Below are 21,576 nucleotides of genomic sequence, written 5' to 3' on the forward strand. Positions count from 1 at the left end.
CAGAGTCAGCCTTTGTGAGTCTGCTGTTACTATATCCCGGTATGGTCTACAGACAAAGAACATAAAAGCTTCACAATTTGAAAAGGAACAGCCTACATGGATAACCTCTTCCACTGAAAAACCATGAATTTGTTCCTTCTGTTTTCTTCTCCCTACTGGCTCTTTTTGTGAGAAGTTGTCTTAAAACTTAACTAAAATTACAAGGCTCCTTAAGAACTGCCTGAAAAAAATAATTATGGCCAGGTGTGGTGATTCACACCTGTAATCCCAGCACTTTGGGAGGCCTAGACAGGAGGATCACTGGAGCCCAAGAGTTCGAGACTAGCCTGAGCAACATAGTGAGACCCCCCCCACCTCCCCTCAACCGTCTCTACTAAAAATAAAAAAAAATTAGCAGGGTGTTGTGGTGCATGCCTGCAGTCTCAGATACTCAGGAGATGGAAGGAGGAGGATGGCTTGAGCCCAGGAGTTGGAGGCTGCAGCGAGCCATGATCATGCCACTACACTCCAGCCCAGGCAACATAGCAAGACCTTGTCTCAAAAAAAAGAAAAAGAAAAAGTAATAATAATAATTACAAAAGTTAAAAACCAAAGCCAGGCATAGTGGTACACACCTGTGGTCCCAGCTACTTGGGAGGCTGAAGCAGGAGGATGACTTGAGCCTAGGAATTGGAGGCTGCAGTGAGCCGTGATCATGCCACTGCACTCTAGCCTGGGCAACATAGTGAAACCCTGTCTCTAAAAAAAAATTTTTTTATGTTAAAAAACCGTATCAGCTCCCACTCCCTGCTGGCTCCCTCTAAAGTGGTTTAAAACACAGATGTAGGAGGCAGATGGTCTGGGTTCAAATCCTGCTCCATAGCTGGATGTGGTGGTGCACTCCTGAGGTACTAGCTACTTGGGAGACTGAGGCAGGCGGAATGCTTGAGCCCAGGGATTGAAGATCAGCCTGGGCAACATAGCAAGACCCTGTCTCAACAAACAAACAAACAAAAACAAAATCCCACTCCACTACTGAGTTCTCTGTGGGGATTATAATTAAACCAGCCTCACTGGGTTGTGAGAATTCAGTGAGTTCGCTGAGAAGGGGCCTAGAACAGGGCCTGGCACACAGTAGGTTCCAGGGCGTCCTTGACTGTTGCTGTTGTTGGCATCATCGTGCCTCACCCTATACCTTCCAGGACCCCCTGCCTGAGCCTCGCCCCCACCATCCTGGGAGATGCCTGGAGGCCCTGCCTTGATGCTGAATTTTGAGAAAGTCCCTGGAGGGGCAGGAGGGGTCAGGAGGCCTTGGAGGGGGATCACAGGGCAACTAATTATTAAAGCAGATAAAGATGTTTAAAACAGATAAGGAAGTCTTTTAATATTTTAATCTGTAAAGTCTTTAATCTATGCAGGCTAATGTAAAGTCTGTTTACTCCTAATCATGTCTCAAAATAACTCCACCGGGCATTACCTTGTGGGGTTGGAGAGCTGGCTGGTCCAGCCCCTCAGAAGCTCTCCCCTCCCCGCAGGGTGAGGAGGTCCTCCGGCAGCTGCAGACCCTGGCACCAAAGGGCGTGAACGTCCGCATCGCCGTGAGCAAGCCCAACGGGCCCCAGCCACAGGCGGACCTGCAGGCTCTGCTGCAGAGTGGTGAGCTGGGGCCCAACTGGGGCTGGTCTGGGCCTGGGGGTACCCAGCCTGGCCCCTGATCTCTGCCCCTGCTGGTCACAGGTGCCCAGGTCCGCATGGTGGACATGCAGAAGCTGACCCATGGCGTCCTGCATACCAAGTTCTGGGTGGTGGACCAGACCCACTTCTACCTGGGCAGTGCCAACATGGACTGGCGTTCACTGACCCAGGTCTGTCTGCACCCTGTCTACCTTCCTTCCAGGCCACTCCCTGCCCCACAGGGCACCCAGCCTCCGACTGCATCCCTCACTCAGTCCAGAGTCCTCTCCACCCATTCTCTGTAATGGCTTCCTTCTTGCCTCCTACCAGGCCTCCCTAATCCAAGCCATGCACGGTGGCTCACACCTATAATCTCAACACTTTGGGAGGCCAAGGTGGGAGGATCACTTGAGCTCAGGAGTTGGAGACCAGCCTGGGCAACATAGTGAGACCCCATCTCTACCAAAAAAAAAAAAAAAAGCCCGGTGTGGTGGCACACACCTCTGGTCCCAGCTCCTTGGGAGACTGAGGTGGGAGGATCACTTGAGCCCAGGAGTTTGAGGCTACAGTGGGTTGTATTCATGCCACTGCACTCCAGCCTGAGCGACAGAGTGAGACCCTGTTAAAAAAACAAAGAATCCCTAAATGGAGCCCTCTACTGCCCTCCCCCTGCTCCTGGAAGCCTGGGGCTCCCTCTGATCCCCAGTTGCAGCTACCAGCCCCTCTACAGGGCATTCAAGGACCTGCGCACCCATTTGATCTTCATTGTACATCTCTGTGTGCCTGCTCTAAGTCCAGCCCTATCCTGGGTAATGTTGGGAACATGGTGGTAACAGATGGACCTCATGGAATTCCCAGTCCAATGCAGACTGGCCTGTCACCTGACAGTGATAGCCCAGAGGGGTCAGGGCCGGGGTTGGGGAGACACAGGCAGAGGGTCAGGGCCAGCATGGAGGGAACAGAGGGCTGTGGAAGCTCAGAGACCCCAACATGGGGCATTGGAGGGTTTCCCAAAGGAGGTATAACTAATCTGATCCCTGAAGGATAGGGAGGAATTAGCCCAAGATGGAACAGGAAACAGCTTGGGCAATGAGGTGAAGATAAGACAGGACAATAACTCATGAATTCATTTCCTCAACAGATAGTTCCCCTAACCTTTAATCTTAGCAATTATGCAGGGAGATGCTGTAGATATAGCTGTGACTGAGACATCCCTGGTGCCTGTCCTCCCAGCCCAATGGGAAGACCAGTTTGTCACCAGAAAGAATGAGGAGGGAATCCCAAGGGACTATGAGAGCCCAGAGGAATGCCTGGTGCAGGCTGGGTAGTCACGGGAGGCTTCCTGAAGGAGGCAACATGTCAGCCTAGACCTAAGAATGAGTAGAAGCTAGCTCAGTGGAGGGTAGAAGCAACAGCAGATTGCAAACGTCCAGGAAACCTGGAGCTTTGGAATAACTGATTTTCATCAAAACTTAAGTTGATAATCATTCTAGGACTTTAGCTGTTGGAGCTGGGGTGGAGGGGGTACTGTGGGACAGGGGGATAGACAGAGACCAGACTGGGGAGTGTCCCTGTCATCTGTGAGCACTAGGCCGCTATCCCTGAGCTCAGCACTGCCCTCCTACAGGTCAAGGAGCTGGGCGTGGTCATGTACAACTGCAGCTGCCTGGCTCGAGACCTGACCAAGATCTTTGAGGCCTACTGGTTCCTGGGCCAGGCAGGCAGCTCCATCCCATCAACTTGGCCCCGGTTCTATGACACCCGCTACAACCAAGAGACACCAATGGAGATCTGCCTCAATGGAACCCCTGCTCTGGCCTACCTGGCGGTGAGTCTGGGGCAAGTGGGGCCTGTCACGTCCCAGCCCCATGCCGTCACTCACAGCCTCCATCTGTCCCTGTTTGGTGATGACAGGGAGGGCGTATCCTGACCATCAGTTCTCACCCCAGCTCATTCTGCTTGGTCGGGGCCTGGAGTAGTTCCCAACATCCCTCGGCCTCTATTTCAGTTAGAAAATGGGTATTGTTTCCAACCTGTTAGGGCTGCTGGGAGAGGTACCCTGGGTTCATGCACACCAAACCTTTGGTGCTCTATATCATCCAGTATAGCCACAGGTGGCTCTTTCAGTTTAAGTTAATTAAATGCAATTAACAATTCAGGCCAAGTGGGGTGGCTTATGCCTGTAATCCCAATACTTTGGGAGGTTGAGGTGACAGGATCACTTGAGGCCAGGAGGTTGAGACCAGCCTGGACAACATAGCAAGACTCCATCTTTACAAACAAACAAACAAACAAAACTAGCTGGGTTGGGTTGTGCATGCATGTAGTCCCAGCTACTCGGGAGGCTGAGGCAGGGGGATCACTTGAGCCCAGGAAATCTAGGCTGCAGTGAGCCATGATCACACCACTGTACTCCAGCCTGAGTGACAGCCTGTTTCAAAAAAAATTTTTTTCAAGCCAGGCATGGTTTCTCATCCCTGTAATCCCAGCACTTTGGGAGGCCAAGGCCAAGATGGGAGGATCACTTGAGGCCAGGAGTTCAAGACCAGCCTGGGCAACATAGGAAGACATCATTTCTTTCTATTTTTATTATTTATTGTTCTAGATAGGATACCCAAGAACTAGGGAGACACCATTTCTACAAAAACATAATATTAATTAAAATTAGCCGGGTGTGGTTGCGTGCACCTGTAGTCCCTGGGGAGGCTAAGACAGGGGGATCACTTGAGCCCAGGAGTTCGAGGCTGCGTGAGCTGATTGTACCACTGCACTCCAGCCTGGGCAAGAGGCTGTTGCCCTGTCTCTAAAAAAAGACAAAATTCAGTTCCTCATGCAGTAGCCACGTTTCATATGCTCAGTAGCACCTGTAGCAAGTGACCACCATATTGGACATTTCCATCACTGTGACAGGCTCTATTGGACAACACTGGCTCTCGCCCATGGCAGATACTGATCACTCTGGACAAGGCACTGATGTTTCTAGCTCTTGATAGTTTCACTAGTTGAGGCAGGCAACCCAGGTCTCCCTAGGTCCCCCTGAGCAAGTTACCTGTCCAAGCCCAGAGTCATCGTGGAAGGCACGACCCTAAGGCGTGGAGGCAGGGAAGTGTGACTCATTGGGGTCTTTCACTACAAGGGCCTCCCACAGGGGATCAAGGCTCTCCTCATTACCACTTCCCCTTTTAGAGCCTCAGTTTCCTTGTCTGTTGAGCATTAAGGAAGATGGGGGGCCAGGCACAGTGGCTCATGCCTGTAATCCTAGCATTTTGGGAGTCCAGGATGGGCGGATCACTTGAGCTCAGGGGTTGGAGACCAGCCTGGGAAACGTGATGAAACCCCATCTCTACCAAAAATAACAAAAATTAGCCTGGAGGGGTGGCGGGCACCTGTAATCCCAGCTACTCGGGAGGCTGAGGCAGGAGAATCACTTGAACCCAGGAGGTGGAGGTTGCAGGGAGCCGAGATTGCACCATTGCACTCCAGGCTGGGCGACAGAGTGAGACTCCACTTCCAAAAAAAAAAGGTGGGGGGGAGCAGGGGAGCTGGGAAGAGGGCCTGGTGAGGCACTGGGCACCCGAGGGGTTCCCAGTCAAGGCAGGCTGTGAGCAAATCAGGGAAGAAAGTGACTCGAGGCTGGGCACAGTGGCTCACGCCTGTAATCCCAGCACTTTGGGAGGCCTAGGCAGGTGGATTGCCTGAGGTCAGGAGTTCGAGACCTGCCTGGCCAACATGGTGAAATCCCATCTCCACTAAAAATACAAAAAAATTAGCTGGCTGTGGACCCAGCTACTCGGGAGGCTGAGGCAGGAGAATCGCTTGAACCCAAGAGGCAGAGGTTGCAATGAGCTGAGATCATGCCACTGCACTCCAGCCTAGGAGACAGAGCAAGACTCCATCTCAAAAAAAAAAAAAAAGACTTGAGCAGAGGTCCTCAAACTGAGCATGCCCCAGAATCAGCTGGGCGGGCTTGTTAAAACCCAGATTCCTGGACCCCACCCCAGCACTCTGATTCAGTAGGCCATGTGCAGTGAGGCCCAGTAATTTGCATTTCTAACAAGTTCCCAGGTGATGCTGTTGCCGCTGGATCAGGGACCTTAGGTTGAGAAGCACTGGGTTAGAGCATAAATTCCAGAACCAGACAGCCTGGGTTCGAATCCTGGCTCCATTTATCTGCTGTGTGACTTTAAGTAAGTCACTTACCCTCTCTGAGCCTCAGTTTCCTCACATGTGAAATGGATGTGGTGATTGACCCTCTTCTTCATGGAGGCTGAGGATTTGGTGAGATCCACAGTACCTGGCTTGTGGTGAGCTGTCCGTATGTGGGGTCCATTGTGACGATGACCCTGGCAGGGCACATGTCTTAACTGTCCCCTCGCCCTCAGAGTGCGCCCCCACCCCTGTGTCCAAGTGGCCGCACTCCAGACCTGAAGGCTCTACTCAACGTGGTGGACAATGCCCGGAGTTTCATCTACGTCGCTGTCATGAACTACCTGCCCACTCTGGAGTTCTCCCACCCTCACAGGTACTGCTGGGTGTGGAGATAGGGAGCCGCTGCAGTTGGCCAGGAGATGGGAGAGGGAATCATGGAGACCAGAAAGCTGGTGGGGGCTCCAGGCAAGGGCACAGATGGAAGAGAAGCTGCAGGGAGAGACAGTCACCAGGAGGTGACCAGAAGAAGGTATCTAGGCACTTGAGACAGGAGAAAGAGAGATTACAGAGGAGACAGGGATGAGGTTTCAGGACAAGGTTTGAGGGAACACAGAAAAGGATGAGAGGGCCGGGCGTGGTGGCTCACGCCTGTAATCCCAACATTTTGCGGGGCTCAGGTGGGTGGATCACTTGAGGTCAGGAGTTCAAGACCAGCCTGGCTAACATGGTGAAATCCCATCTCTCCTAAAAATACAAAAATTAGCCGGGCGTGGTGGCAGGCGCCTGTAGTCCCAGCTACTTGGGAGGCTGAGGCAGGAGAATCGCTTGAACCCGGGAGTCAGAGGTTGCAGTGAGCCGAGATCATGCCACTGCACTCCAGCCTGGGCGACGGAGCGAGACACCTTCTCAAAAAAAAAAAGAAAAGAAAAAAAAAAAAGAAGGATAACAACCATACCCACTGCAACATCCAGGTGGATGATGGCACTTGTGGGGCTCAAAGAAGGTATTCTAGGGGCAGTAGATAAGACAGTGGGTCCAGGCATGGTGGCTCACGCCTGTAATCCCAACACTTTGGGAGGCCGAGGCGGAAGGATCCCCAGGAGTTTGAGACCAGCCTGGGCAACATAATGAGACCTCGTCTCTATAGAAAATTTGTAAGATTAGCCCAGTGCGGTGGCACTCACCTGCAGTCCCAGCTACTCAGGAGACTGAGGCAGGAGGATCACTTGAGCCCAGGAGTTGGAGGCTGCATTGAGCTATGGTCGTGCCACTGCACTCCAGCCTGGGTGATAGAGCAAGAACCTGTCTCAAAAAGAAAAAAAAGAGGATGGACCGGGCACAGTGGCTCACGCCTGTAATCCCAGCACTTTGGGAGGCCAAGGCGGGCAGATCACCTGAAGTCGGGAGTTCGAGACCAGCCTGACAAACATGGAGAAACCCCGTCTCTACTAAAAATACAAAATTAGCCAGGCGTGGTAGCGCATGCCTGTAATCCTAGCTACCCGGGAGGCTGAGGCAGGAGAATCGCTTGAACCCAGGAGGCAGAGGTTGCAGTGAGCCGAGATTGTGCCATTGCACTCCAGCCTGGGCAACAAGAGCGAAATTCCACCTCAAAAAAAAAAGAAAGAAAAAAAGAGGATGACAACACTGGGTTTTGGGGAGCAGGAATGGGAGCCACAGCCAGGAAGAGGAAATAGGGATGTGGGATTTGTGGAGACAGGAACAGGGTCTGGGAGCCAGCGATGAGGAAGTCCTCTCAATGGCTAAAGCAGGGCCCAGGCTTGGTTCCCCAAAGCTGAGGGCAAAGCCTGTGGACACAGCCGCCCTCTGCATCCTGCCACACCTCCTATACACCCGTCCTCAGGTTCTGGCCTGCCATTGACGATGGGCTGCGGCGGGCCGCCTACGAGCGTGGCGTCAAGGTGCGCCTGCTCATCAGCTGCTGGGGACACTCGGAGCCATCCATGCGGGCCTTCCTGCTCTCTCTGGCTGCCCTGCGTGACAACCATACCCACTCTGACATCCAGGTGGTAAGTACCGCCCCAAGCCACCCCTTGGCCCCTGTGTGGGGCAGTCCTAGGGACACAGCCCTCATGGGACTCGTCTGTCAACGACAAGGGCAGCCCAGAGTGAGCCCTGTCACTGTGGGGAAACCATGGGTCAGGGCCAGGGTCATGGGGCACAGGGAGAGGGGCCAGGACCGGGATGAGAGGGCACAGGCAGAGGGGTTGGGACCGGGATGGGGGTGCAGAGAGAGAGGTGTTGGGACCAGGAATGGGGACATGGGCAGGTAGAGGGGTCAGGGCTGGGATTGGGAGCACAAGCAGAGGGGTCAGGGCTGGGATGGGGAGGCACAGGCAGAAGGGTCGGGGCCGGGTTGGAGGGCACAGAGAGAGGGGTTAGGGCCAGGGTGGGGGGCACAGGCAGAGGGGTCGGGGCCAGGATGGAGGAGGCCCAGGCAGAGGGGTGAGGGCTGGGGTGGGGGGCACAGAGAGAGGGTTTGGGACCAGGACGGGGGGAGTGGGCAGGTAGAGGGGTCGGGGCTGGGGTTGGGGACACAGGCAGAGGGGTCAGGGCTGGGATGGAGGAGGCCCAGGCAGAGGGGTCAGGGCTGGGATGGAGGAGGCCCAGGCAGAGGGGTCAGGGCTGGGATGGAGGAGGCCCAGGCAGAGGGGTCAGGGCCAGGGTGGGGGGGCACAGGCAGAGGGGTCAGGGCTGGGGTGGGGATGCCCAGAGGAAGCCTCTGCCCTAGCGGGAAGGGCCAAGGAAGATGTTCTGGAAATGGGGGCATCTGAGATGAGACCTCAGGAATGAACAGGAGCCATTCTGCAGGGAACAGTGTTTTGCAAATGAGACCACCGGGGCCTCCCTTTCAGCTTTCGTTCTCAGAGGGCCCCTCCACCTGGCCCGAGGATTCTGTGGGAAGCAGTGGAGTCCCACAGATCTCGCTTCACACTCTGCTCCCTGATCCCGGGGCTCCTCCGACTCCCCCTGCCTCTCAGACTCCTTCCCATCCTCCCCTCCCACTCAGAAACTCTTTGTGGTCCCCGCGGATGAGGCCCAGGCTCGAATCCCATATGCCCGTGTCAACCACAACAAGTACATGGTGACTGAACGCGCCACCTACATCGGTGAGTGTCTTGAGCACCACGGGGCACTGAAGAAGAGGGGGTTCAGACACCAGGGGCGGCCCCCCGAGGGTGCCCTTATGCTCCACCCATTCCTCTCTAGGAACCTCCAACTGGTCTGGCAACTACTTCACGGAGACGGCGGGCACCTCGCTGCTGGTGACGCAGAATGGGAGGGGCGGCCTGCGGAGCCAGCTGGAGGCCATTTTCCTGAGGGACTGGGACTCCCCTTACAGCCATGACCTTGACACCTCAGCTGACAGCGTGGGCAACGCCTGCCGCCTGCTCTGAGGCCCGATCCAGTGGACAGGCCAAGGCCTGCTAGGCCCCCGCGGACCCAGATGCTCTGGGTCACGGTCCCTGTCCCCGTGCCCCCGCTTCTGTCTGCCCCATTGTGGCTCCTCAGGCTCTCTCCCCTGCTCTCCCACCTCTACCTCTGCCCCCACCGGCCTGACGCTGTGGCCCCGGGACCCAGCAGAGCTGGGGGAGGGATCAGCCCCCAAAGAAATGGGGGTGCATGCTGGGCCTGGCCCCCTGGCCCACCCCCACTTTCCAGGGCAAAAAGGGCCCAGGGTTATAATAAGTAAATAACTTGTCTGTACAGCCTGTGCCTGACTGAGTGGTGTGAGATGGGGTGCAGGGGTAGGGGACAGCTGGCATGGGCCTCTGGTGGGGACATCTTTTTGTGCTGAGCCCTCAACATGTCACTGGCATGTGCTGAGCCCTCAGTGTGTGACTAGTGTGGGTTAGCATGTACTGAGCCCTCAGCATGTGCTGGCATGGGTTGGCATGTGCCGAGCCCTTAACATGTAGTGTCCATGGGCTGACCTGTGCTGAGCATGCAGCGTGCCACCCTGTGGCCTGGCATGGACTTAGCACTCATGTAGCCAGCATGGGGTATGTGCTGCACAGAAGCATGTTCCCAGATTGGTCAGCAGGGACCAAACCACTGCCACATCCCAAGGGTGAACAAGCATGGCTGAGCACCAGAGTGTGCACCAAGTGTGAATTTCGGCCTGCCAAGTGCATTTCCACCCAGCACGTCCCAAGTGTGGGTGAGTGCATGCCAACCCTGTAAACACGCAGGAAGGACAGGTCAACAGACAAGGATACCCCAGCATCCGGCAAACTTGATTAACACACACTGAACACAGCACGTTCTGAGGGTGGATTCCCAACACGCCAAGCACATAGCGTATTTAGGACAAGGGTTAGTCAACCAAGCACAGCTTTTCCCTCCTAGTGTGACAGCAGCTCAGGCTCCCGCCTAAGCCAGTGGTCAACTGGGCCCAGCATCGCAGAGCAAGTCGCTGGGTGCCAGCCTGGAGCCCCCATTCCCCCCAGGGGCAGTCCAAGCCCCAGGCAGTGAGAGCAGGCTTGAAGCAGGACTGCTGAACAGTTCTATATTGAAATAGACAGAGGCAGCAGGGCCAAGGGCGAGCGCAGGGCCAGCGGGGTGCAGCCCCCTTTCCTGCTGTCCTTCTGGCCAAGGAGCATGGGCCAGACTCCAGAGCCCTGCTGTGTTTAGGAGAGGTGTGCAGGCACGCACCGCACCGCAGACGGGGAATGAGAATTTCTGGATAACTATCTTTCTGTAAGAATAATTTGTGGGTTCGGGAGATGGCTCTGAGGAGCAATTCAGGTTGGGAGGGAATGCCAGCCCAGCTAGCGCAGCCCCCAGTGATGGGCAGGGGTGGAATCACCATCAGTGGTGCCCGGTGACATGCTGGAGGAAGCTGGTGGCTCCCCGGGGTGGACCATGCTGGTGGGAGCGACGGGGTGGGAGCCCCTGAGCCCGTGGGCCCCTGACGCTCTCCAGGGTGCAGTCTGGCTCACTCAGCCATTCTCCAGGACAGCTGCTGGGGTCGAAGAGCTCAGGGTCTGGCCTCTGTGGGGGAAGAGAGAGGGGCATCAGCCAAGCAGTGTTAGTGTATTAGTGTCTGCTGAGCCTCTGTCACCTCCTCCTGATGAGGGTGAGCGTGTGCTAGGGTCTTACCAGTGCTGGGCCTTTATTGCCCCTTTGTAGTGATGTGATGACAGCTCACTGCAGCCTCGACCTCCCTGACTCAAGTGATCCTCCCACCTCAGCCTCTGAGTAGCTGGGACTACAGGTGCATGCCACCAAAACCAGCTAATATTTCTAATTTTTTGGTGCAGACGGGATCTCACTATGTTGCCCAGGCTCTTTATCAAGCTTCTTGTAAGTAGATTACTGTGCCCTGAGTTTTTGTCACAGCCTGGAAGTAGCTGAGTAAAAGTGCTTAGCCTTATCATATCTTGATGGTATTAGGTGTGTGCTGAGCCTCCTCAGTCCCTAATTGTATCCTGAACATGGGTGAGTGTGTGCTGAGCCTCCTCACACCCTAATCGTATCCTGAACGCACCCGGCTCACCTCAGCTTCCATGGTCTTATTGTCAATGTTGGGCCCATCCTCATCTCGCTGCAGGATGGCCAGTGGCTCAGCAGAGGCCCTGAGATGCTCTCCTTCCTCCCAGCTGCTGCCCCGGCAGGGCCTGTCATCCTCAGGCGAGACCTGGCTCAGCCGGATGAGGTTGCTGAAGTTGGAGTCGGACTTGGAACCCGCAGGTGGCTTGCGGGCCTTGTGGTGGCCTGCCAGGCGGCTGCTATAGAAGGCCAGGATGGGCTCAGGGCCCGAGTCGGGCATTTGGTGGCCAGTGATGGCTGCCTTGAGGGGGGCCATCATGTCGGAGACCACATCGGTGCAGGTCTCACCCCACAGCCCATGCCCAGCCTCCTGCAGACTCAGGTCATCCAGCTGGTCGATGGCTCTTTGCATACCTGGTGCCTTCTCCTCTCGGAAGAAGGGGCTGCTGCCGGCCACACTGCCCATACCCGCGGCCTCCTTCTCCTCAGCCAGACGGTAGTAGGGGGTCCCATCTTCTGCGGCCACGACGGGCGTGGGGGGCTTGCCCTCCACTTGCAGCGAGAGGCGGTAGCTGCGCAGCGAGAGCTGGTAGTAGTGGGTGGCCTCGTGGGCACTGCGCAGCTGCTGCATGGACACGAAGGGGTGGCGCAGGGCAGCGCTGGGGCTGATGCGTTCGTGTGACTCCCAGGTCAGCATGCGCTTGATCAGCTCCACCATGCTCTTGAGGTCGGCGTGCTCCGCCAGTGCCTCCCAGTCAGGGAAGGTTAGCCGACTGGTCACACTGCCACCATTCACTGTCTCAATCTGGTCCAAGGACTTGAGCATATACTTGCGGCGCTCCAGTGGGCGCACCTGGCGGGGCATGGAGAAGGGGGCAGGGTTGACCATTGTGCAGGGCTAGGGCCCTGGGCACTCCTGCTGTGGCACCCAAATGTAGCCCCGACTTCCAGGTCTGCCCATGATCTGCCTTGGAGCTCTCTGGCTGCTAGGAGGGCCACCCTGGATCCGTCACACCCAAGCCCCTCTAATCTAACCCAAATCACTGGCCCAAGTTCCACCCCTTGCCCCAGACCTCCAGTCCCCCTCAGCACCATGGGTGCAGCCCCTACCAGCAGCTAGCAGAAGGGCTGCCCGGAAACTCTAGTCCTCCCTGGAATCAAATCCAGGTCCCTCTAACTGCCACAGCTCCACACTTGATCCCAGGCCTCCTGGTGGTCAAACCCAGACCCTTCTTGCTATAGTAGTTTGTCACACCCTGCTATTAAACTGCCATTGACTTTTAGTCTCACCTGTGGTCCCATCCAGACCCTTCTTGCTGTGAAATCAAGACCTATGACCTCAAACTCCTAGTTCCCTCTGCTGTCTAACCCAGGCTCTTGCTGCACAGATTGGAGGGGCAAAGCCATAGACGTAGCAGACTGGCTGCTGCCCCAAACCTCTAGACTCACCTGAGGTCTCACTCAGATCCTTTTTTTTTTTTTTTTTTTTTTTTTGTATGTGTGTGAGACAGAGTTTCACTCTTGTTGCCCAGGCTGGAGTGCAATGGTGCAATCTCGGCTCACTGCAACCTCCACCTCCCAGGTTCAAGCGATTCTCCTGCCTCAGCCTCGTGAGCAACTGGAATTACAGGTGTCCACCACCATGCCCAGCTAATTTTTATATTTTTAGTAGAGACGGGGTTTCACCATGTTGGCCAGGCTGGTTTCGAACTCCTGACCTCAGGTGATCCACCCACCTCGGCCTCCCAAAGTGCTGGGATTACAGGTGTGAGCCACTGTGCCTGGCCTTAGATCCTTTTTTTTTTTTTTTTTTTTTTTAAACAGGGTCTTGCTGTGTCGCCCAGACTGGGTTGTAGTGGTGCAATCACAGCTCACTGCAACTGCCAACTCCTGGGTTCAAGTGATCTTCCCACCTCAGCCTCCCAAGTAGCTTGGAACTACAGGTGTGTGCCACCATGCCTGGCTAAATTTTAAAAAAATTTTTTCTAGAGACACAGTCTTGCTATGTCGCCCACGATGACTTCAAGTGATCCTCCTGCCTTGGCCCCCACCAAAGTGCGTGGACTACAGGCATAAGTCACTGCACCTGGCCTCTCTCACAATTCTCATAGCCAATCTCAGACCTCATATATTCTCTGTGGTCTAATCCCTCTTGCCACACAAGTTGCTGACCCCAGAGCTGAAGCTGGCAGAGAAGCTGCCCCAATCGTCCTGTCACGCTTGTAGTATGACCCAGATCCCTCTTGCTAGAGCAGCCCCCACATCTGACTTCCAAACATCTAATTCTCCCTGCAGTTTCTCCCCCAGATCTATCTTGCTGTAGTTGCTGACCAGTCCCACATTTGATCTCATGCAGCTCTTTCTTGCTGTGAAAATGCCCTAGGCTGACCCCCAAGTTCCAGTCCTCACTGAGGTTTAGCCCAGAAATTTTTTTTTTCAATTATTAAAAAAATGTTTTTTCGGCCGAGCGCGGTGGCTCACGCCTGTAATCTCACTGCTTTGGGAGGTTGAGGTGGGTGGATCACGAGGTCAGGTGTCTGAGACCAGCCTGGCCAACATGGTAAAACCCCATCTCTAGTAAAAATACAAAAAAAATGCCAGGTGTGATGGCGGGTGCCTGTAATCCCAGCTACTCAGGAGGCTGAGGCAGGAGAATCTCTTGAACCTGGGAGGCAGAGGTTGCAGTGAGCTGAGACCGCACCACTGCACTCCAGCCTGAGCAACAGATCAAGACTCCGTCTTAAAAAAAAAAAAAGAAAAAAATTTTTCTTTTCTTTTTTTTATTTTTTATTTTTTGAGACAGAGTCTCACTCTGTTGCCCAGGCTGTAGTGCAGTGGTGCGGTCTCAGCTCACTGCAACCTCCGCCCTCTGGGTTCAAGCAATTCTCCTGCCTCAGCCCCCCGAGTAGCTGGGATTACAGGCGTCTGCCACTGCGCCCAGCTAATTTTTTGTGTTTTTAGTAGAGACTGGGTTTCATCATCTTGGCCAGGATGGTCTTGAACTCCTGACCTCGTGATCCACCCACCTCGGACTCCCAAAGTGCTGGGATTACAGGCGTAAGCCACCGCACCCAGCCTCTGTTTTTTGTTCTTTTCACTCCATTCTTCTGGTCTGATAGATTTTTCTTTTTGAAACAGAGTCTTGCTCTGTCACCCAGGCTCAAATGTAGTGGCATGATCATAGTTCACTGTAGCCTGGACCTCCCAGGCTCAAGGAATTCTCCTGCCTCAGCCTCCCATGTATCTGGGACAATAGGCCCATACCACCGTGCCCAGCTAATTTTTTTTTCCATGTTTTATAAAGAGGAGGTCTCACTATGTTCCCCAGGCTGGTCTCAAACCCCTAGGCTCAAGGGATCCTCCCACCACAGCCTCCCAAAGTGCTGGAATTACAGGTGTGAGCCACGTCGCCCACCCTAGAATTTTTTTTCATGTAACAGCCCCCACACTGACTGCCCTCACCCAACTTTTCCCTTACCTTCGTCTCGGCCAGGTAGTCAGCCGAGGACTTGAGCTGCCAGGGGTTGGCAGCGTCAGGGTGGGGGTTGCGCTTGAAGAAGTGGTGGGCCTTGTGGGCGGCGTGCAACAGGTGTGGCTTGGGCAGGCCCTGGGTTTCGCAGATGTAGCGCACCTGGTCGTACTCGTTGTTGCCGGGGTAGAGAGGCCAGCCCAGGTGCAGCTCAGCCATGACGCAGCCCAGGGACCACATGTCCACCTTCTCGCAGAAGGGCAGCCCCAGCAGGATCTCAGGGGCCCGGTAGAAGCGCGACTGGATGTATGGCTCCTTCACGTAGCGCACCTCGCTGAAAATGCTGGCGGATCCGAAGTCAATCACCTGTCGGGGGTGGGGAAGAGGGCGAGTGGGCAGGTCAAGCAGCAGGGACAGCCGAACTGGGCCATCCCGGCATCTTTCACCTGGCATCTTCCTGCATCTGCTACTTGACTCTGGCCATCTCTGGGTCTGTGATTCTTTAGTTGCTTTGTTGGTTTTTGTTTGCTTGTTTGTTTGAGACAGAGTCTCACTCTTGTTGCCCAGTCTGGAGTGCAATGGCACGATCTCAGCACACTGCAACCTCCACCTCCCCGGTTCAAGCGATTCTCCTGCCTTAGCCTCCTGAGTAGCTGGGATTGCAGGCGCCCACCACCACACCCAGCTAATTTTTTGTATTTTTAGTAGAGACGGGGTTTCACTATGTTGGCCAGGCTGGTCTCGAACCCCTGACCTCATGTGACCCACCCACCTCGGCCTCCCAAAGTGCTGGGATTACAGGCGTGAGCCACCGCACCCAGCCTTTGTTGGTTTTTTTTTTTTTTTTTTTTTTTTTTGAGACTGAGTCTCACTCTGTCGCCCAGGCTGGAGTGCAGTGGCGCAATCTTGGCTCATTGCAACCTCTGCCTCCTGGGTTCAAGTGATTCTCCGGCCTCAGTCTGCTGAATAGCTGGGTCTACAGGTGCACACCACCATGCCCTGCTAATTTTTGTATTTTTAGTAGAGACGGGGTTTCACCATGTTGGCCACTCTGGTCTTAAACTCCTGACCTCAGATGATCTGCCCTCCTCAGCCTCCCTAAGTGCTGGAATTACAGGCATGAGCCACCGCACCCAGCTGTGCCCGTAGTTGTTAAGTCCCTATCTCTGTCTCTTCCAGCCTTTGTGTCTGATTCGAGTGACTGACTCTGTCTCTGTTTCTCTCCACTAGGACTATGCAAAGGAGGGTTAGGACCCTACTCTTCCTCTTGCACCCCACACCTTGTCCATCAGCCAACAGATCTAGAATCTGCTCCCTCTGCATGCCATCCACAGCCCCCACCCTGGTCCTATCCCGCATCCTCTCCAACCTAGACCAACGCAGGGGTCTCCTCGCTGGTCTCCCTGCTCCTCTCCTCTGCCCCCTAGTCTGTCTGTCACAAGCATCCAGGGGGATCCTGTGGCCGCCCAGGATAGATTGGGTCCTCTCCTGCTCACAGCCACATCCTGTGACAAAAGCCAAAGTCCTCACCGTGGCCCACAGGTCTCCAACGTCTGCTCTGTCACCTCTCTGCCACATCTCCCACTCTCCCCATCACTCACCGTCCTCCAGCCACAGGGGTCTCCTCACTATTCCTTGAACAAGTCGGACATTCCCAGCTCAGGGCTTTTGCACTCGCTGTTCCCTCTGCCTGGAATGCTCTTCCCTGCATGAGCACAGGGCTCCCTGCCTCACCTCCTTCAGGTCTTTACTCAAATGTCACCTTTCTATCAAAAGGTGAAAGGCAGGACAAAAAAAAATGATCACCTTCTCAGTGAGACCTTCCCTAATCATTCTGTGAAAGCATCAGCCATCAGCCCCCACCCTTTCTATCCCCCGCCAGGCCCCTGTTTTTCTTTTTCTTTTCTTTTCTTTTTTTTTTTTTGAGTCGGAGGTTTTTGAGACAGAGTTTTGCTCTTGTCACCCAGGCTGGAGGGCAATGGTGCAATCTTGGCTCACTGCAACCTCCTCCTCCCAGGTTCCAGTGATTCTCCTGCTTCAGCCTCCCAAGTAGCTGGGATTACAGGCGCACACCACCATGCGCAGCTAATTTTTATATTTTTAGTAGAGACGGGGTTTCACGATGATGGCCAGGCTGGTCTCGAACTCCTGACCGCAGGTGATCCACTTGCCTCGGCCTCCCAAAGTGCTAGGACAGGCGTGAACCACTGCACCCAGGTCCACCATTGCTCTTAATGCCATTTCACACACTATATCTCTTAATTTTTTATTTTAATTTTATTTTTTAATTATTTATTTTTTTGTGACGGAGTCTCGCTCTGTTGGCCAGGCTGGAGAGCAGTGGTGTGATCTTGGCTCACTGCAACCTCCACCTACTGGATTCAAGTGATTCTCCTGCCTCAGCCTCCTGAGTAGCTGGGATTACAAGCGCTAATCTTTTGCATTTTTGGTAGAGACAGGCGGGGTTTCACCATGTTAGCCAGGCTGGTCTCAAACTCCTGACTCAGATGATCTGCCCGCCTCAGCCTCCCAAAGTGTTGGGATTACAGGCGTGAGCCACGGCGCCCAGCCCTTTTTTCCTTTTTAGAGACAGGGTCTTGCTCTATCACCCAGGCTGGAGTATAGTGGCACCATCGTAGCTCACTGCAGCCGCGAACTCCAGGGCTCACAAGATCCTCCCGCCTCAGCCTCCTGAGTAGCTGGGACCACAGGCATGCACCTCCATACCCAGCTAATTTTTTAACTTTTTGTAGAGATAGAGATGGGTCTCACTATGTTGCCCAGGATGGCTCCTGGGCTCAAGTGATCCTCCTGCCTCAGCCTCCCAACATGCTGGGATTATAGACCTGAGGCCCTGCACCTGGCCCTAGTCTACTTCCTTATCAAGTTCAGCATTTCTCTTCCCAGCTAGGATGTCAGTCCCACGAGGGCAAAGAATTTATCCATTTTGTTCAATACTGTATCCCTAGATGCCTAGAACAGGGCTTGGCACACAGCAGGGGCTCAGTAAATAATGAGTGAATGAATGAATGTATGTATGGGCTTTGAGTTCCTTCATTCTCTTTCCATCTCTTGCTTGTATCTCTCTCTCTCTCTGTCTCTCATTTGAGACAGTGGCTCACCCTGTCACCCAGGCTGGAATGCAGTGGTGCAATCTCGGCTCAAGGCAACCTCCACCTTCCAGGTTCAAGCGATTCTCCTGCCTCAGCCTCCCAAGTAGCTGGGACTACAGTCACATGCCACCATGCCCGGCTAATTTTTGTATTTTTAGTAGAGATGGGTTTTTACCATGTTACCCAGGCTGGTCTTGAACTCCTGGGCTCTAGTAATCCTCCCACCTCGGCCTCCCAAAGTCCTGAGATTCTAGGCATGAGCCACTGTGCCTGGCCATTTGTACCTCTCGTTCTTTCTTTGCAACTGCCTCTCCATCACTTGCCTGTCTCTTGTCTCTCAGTGTCTCTCTCTCTCTTTCCATCTCTGTCTCTGTGTCATCCACTAGGAAGACACCTCCCTGAAGTCCCGGTCCTCTTCTGTCTTCCTCTTCAGGCACTGTTCACACCCGTCACAGGCCTTTGACACATGACAGGTGCTTGGCCAACAGCTGCGGAACCAACATTGCGAACGGCCGAAAGCCTTTTTCTCTCCCCATGCCTCTGGTGGAGCTGTCTGCCATTTTCACTCTGAATCTCCGTGACTCTCTCTTGGCCTGTTTCTTTTTCTTTTTCTTTTTCAGGTGGCTTCACTCTTTTGTCCAAGCTGGAGTGCAGCGGCATGATCTCGGCTCACTGCAACCTCCGCCCCCATCTGGGTTCAAGCGATTCTCCTGCATCAGCCTCCCAAGTAGCTGGGATTACAGGTGCAGCCCACCACATCTGGCTAAGTTTTGTATTTTTAGTAGAGACGGGATTTCACCATGTTGGCCAGGCTGGTCTTGAACTTCTGACCTCAGGTGATCCACCTGCCTCAGCCTCCCAAAGTGCTGGGATTACGGGCTTGGGCCACCACACCTGGCCAGCCTGTTTCCTTCTCTGAGTTTTTCTGCTTTTCATTCAGCCAATTCTCAGTTTTTTGTTTTTGTTTTTGTTTTTGTTTTGTGTTGAGACAGAGTCGAGCTCTGTCGCCCAGGCTGGAGTGCAGTGGCGTGATCTCAGCTCACTGCAAAACCTCTGCCTCCCAAGTTCAAGTGAGTCTCCTGCCTCTGCCCCCCAACTAACTGGGATTCCAGGTATGTGCCATCACGCCTGGCTAATTTTAGTTTAGTTTTTTTTTTTTTTTTTTTTTTTCTGAGACAGAGGGACTTCCTCTGTCGCCCAGGCTGGAGTGCAGTGGCGTAATCTCAGCTCACTGCAACCTCTGCCTCCCGGGTTCTAAGCAATTCTCCTGCTTCAGCCTCTGGAGTAGCTAGGATTACAGGTGCCCGCCACCACACCCGGCTAATTTTTATACTTTTAGCAGAGACGAGGTTTCACCATATTGGTCAGGCTGGTCTTGAACTCCTGACCTCGGTGATCCACCCGCCTCGGCCTCCCAAAGTGCTGGGATTACAGGCGTGAGCCACCGCACCTGGCCATCCCTCACCTTTCACTTGCAGAAAGCAGTATCATGAAATGGTTATTAATTGCGATTCTGATCCCAGAGTGCCAGGGCTTCAGTACCCAAGAGGCTGAGTGACCCTGGGCACTTAGTCTATGTTTGTGGAATTCATTCATTCATTCATTCATTCATTCCACAGAGACGGTGGGGGTGATAATGCCGGCCAGGTGCTGTGGATCCGTCCTGTCTGTCCCCTGCTGTTTGTGGAAGTCCCTGCTTCCCTGGGTCTCTGTCGTTCCATCTCTTGGGGCAGAATAATCCAACTTTTTCTGTCTCTGTGTCTCTGGCAAGCATTCATTTAGCACTGGCTCCATGACTGCAGTGCTGGGAGATGTCAGGGACACAGCGATGATTAAGTCAGCCCCAGCCTTGCCCTCAGGGTGCCCCTGGTTCAGAAGCATCCAGACAGTATCAAACTCAAAAGCAGACAGAGGACTGGGCATGGTGGCTCACACTTGTAATTCCAGCACTTTGTTGAGGCCAAGGTGGGCAGATTGCTTGAACTCAGGACTTTGAGACCAGCCTGGGCAACATGATGAAATCCTGTTTCTACCAAAAAACACAAAAATTGGCTGGGCGTGGTGGCTCACGCCTGTAATCCCAGCACTTTGGGAGGCTGAGGCAGGTGGATCACAAGGTCAGGAGTTTGAGACCAGCCTGGCCAACATGGCGAAACCCCATCTCTACTAAAAATACAAAAATTAGCCGGGCGTGGGTGGCGGGCACCTGTATTCCCAGCTACTCAGGAGGCTGAGGCAGGAGAATCGCTTGAACCCGGGAGGTGGAGGCAGTGAACCAAGATCATGCCATCATCACCCCGTCTCTGATAAGTACAAAAATATTAGCTGGGCGTGGTGGCGCATCCCTGTAATCCCAGCAACTCGGGAGGCTGAGGCAGGATAATCACTTGAACCCAGGAGGCGGAGGTTGCAGTGAGCTGAGATTGCGCCACTGCACTCAAGCCTGGGTAACAGAATGAAACTCCGTCTCAAAAATAATAATAATAATAATTTTAAAAAGTTAAAAAGAAAATCTAGGGCTGGAAGAAGCTGGGAAAAAGACAAGAAACTAGGGACGCAGCCACCCTAGACGACCCCTACTCACTTTGACCCTGAAGGGGCAGCGGGTCTGGTCCACCAGCATGATGTTCTCAGGCTTGAGATCAGCGTGGATGATAGCCAGCTCCTTGAGCCGGGCCAGGGCTCTGAGCACCTGCAGGGTGACTGTACGGATGTGGCGGGCAGGGAGGGGCGCGAAGTTGTTCTCCTTCTGGAACTCGAAAAGGTTTTGCTCCAGCAGCTCGAAGACCAGGTAGAACTTGAGGGCGTCGTGGAAGAACTCAAGGAAGCGGATGACGTGGGCCTCCTCAGGGTCTAGGCCTCGCATGCAGTGCAGCAGCTTCAGCTCGTTCTTGATGATGTGGTTGCGGTAGGCGTCGTTCTTGAGGATCTTGATGGCCACCATCTCGCCCGTGCTCCGCCGCCAGCCCTTGGCTACCTCCCCGAAGGTCCCCTTGCCCAAGACCTCGATGATGTCGTAGCAGTCGGTCTCCGACTGGATGGTGGCCATGGTGCCGCTGCTGCCAGACACCGCCCTGCCCAGGCCCCTGTACCACTGGCTCTGCCGCCCAGGCCTCCCGCCTGGCTGCTGACACAGCAGGCCCCCCAGTGGGGGAAAGAGAACCGCACTCGTGTCTCCTCCTATGAGGTTGGCCCCTGCTTCCCTGGCACCCCCAGGCCACACTGTCAGTCTGCCAGGGGCTGCACCCCTCCCCAGAAACCCTCCTGGCTTGGGATGAGGGGCCCCAGGCCCCACCAAATGGGTTCCAGCGCTGTTGAGTGGCTCTGGTTCTGTTGTTGGAGACCTGAGCCCTGGCTGGAGTGGGGGTGGGGTGCCAGGCTGGGCCCCCTCCCCCGCCCAGTGGCGGAATCTTGCAAAGACCAAACAGGTGAAGTGTTGACAGAGGGGAGTCTAATCGTGGGCCTTGGGCATACAGGAATGGGGATAAGGCAGGAGTGAGGAAAGGTGGGCTTCTTGAGCTTGGGAGATGTGATGTGTGTGTGTCTGTGTTCAGAAAACTCCTGTCCCAGCCTGTGGCTACTGTAGGGTGAGGTTGTAAAAGGCCCTGAATGCCAGGCTAAGGAGTTTGGACTCTGTTCTGAGGGCACTGGGGAGCCACAGAAGGGCTTTGAGCAGGG

The 21,576-nt window shown here is 54.5% G+C and overlaps 2 protein-coding genes across 37 annotated transcripts in view; one reads left to right on the forward strand and one right to left on the reverse strand.

The window, feature by feature from the left end:
* Positions 1 to 9,531, forward strand: part of PLD3 (phospholipase D family member 3) — a 29,467-nt gene extending 19,936 nt beyond the window's left edge. For all 35 annotated transcript variants that reach the window (XM_019015764.3, XM_019015760.2, XM_063701338.1 and 32 more), the window contains 7 exons: positions 1,515 to 1,635; positions 1,717 to 1,844; positions 3,281 to 3,481; positions 6,036 to 6,175; positions 7,667 to 7,832; positions 8,834 to 8,933; positions 9,034 to 9,531. In XM_019015764.3, coding sequence (XP_018871309.1) covers positions 1,515 to 1,635; positions 1,717 to 1,844; positions 3,281 to 3,481; positions 6,036 to 6,175; positions 7,667 to 7,832; positions 8,834 to 8,933; positions 9,034 to 9,221 — 1,044 coding nt within the window. In that variant the 3' untranslated portion in view covers positions 9,222 to 9,531. The remainder of the gene's footprint in view (positions 1 to 1,514; positions 1,636 to 1,716; positions 1,845 to 3,280; positions 3,482 to 6,035; positions 6,176 to 7,666; positions 7,833 to 8,833; positions 8,934 to 9,033) is intronic.
* Positions 9,532 to 9,830: 299 nt separating this feature from the next.
* Positions 9,831 to 21,321, reverse strand: HIPK4 (homeodomain interacting protein kinase 4). 2 transcript variants are annotated; one of them, XM_019015751.4, is made up of 4 exons: positions 20,483 to 21,321; positions 14,795 to 15,151; positions 11,315 to 12,169; positions 9,831 to 10,818 (listed from the first exon to the last, which is right to left on the reverse strand). In XM_019015751.4, exons 1-4 carry the CDS (start codon positions 20,945 to 20,947, stop codon positions 10,636 to 10,638), a joined length of 1,860 nt encoding a protein of 619 aa, XP_018871296.1. In that variant the 5' UTR covers positions 20,948 to 21,321; the 3' UTR covers positions 9,831 to 10,635. The 2 variants fall into 2 exon arrangements, with proteins under 2 accessions (XP_018871296.1, XP_004060796.1); XM_004060748.5 differs by having other exon boundaries at positions 11,324 to 12,169; positions 20,483 to 21,318.
* Between the last annotated feature and the right edge of the window lie 255 nt (positions 21,322 to 21,576).

This window comes from Gorilla gorilla, chromosome 20, assembly GCF_029281585.2.
Source record: "Gorilla gorilla gorilla isolate KB3781 chromosome 20, NHGRI_mGorGor1-v2.1_pri, whole genome shotgun sequence".
NCBI classification, from domain to species: Eukaryota; Metazoa; Chordata; class Mammalia; order Primates; family Hominidae; genus Gorilla; species Gorilla gorilla.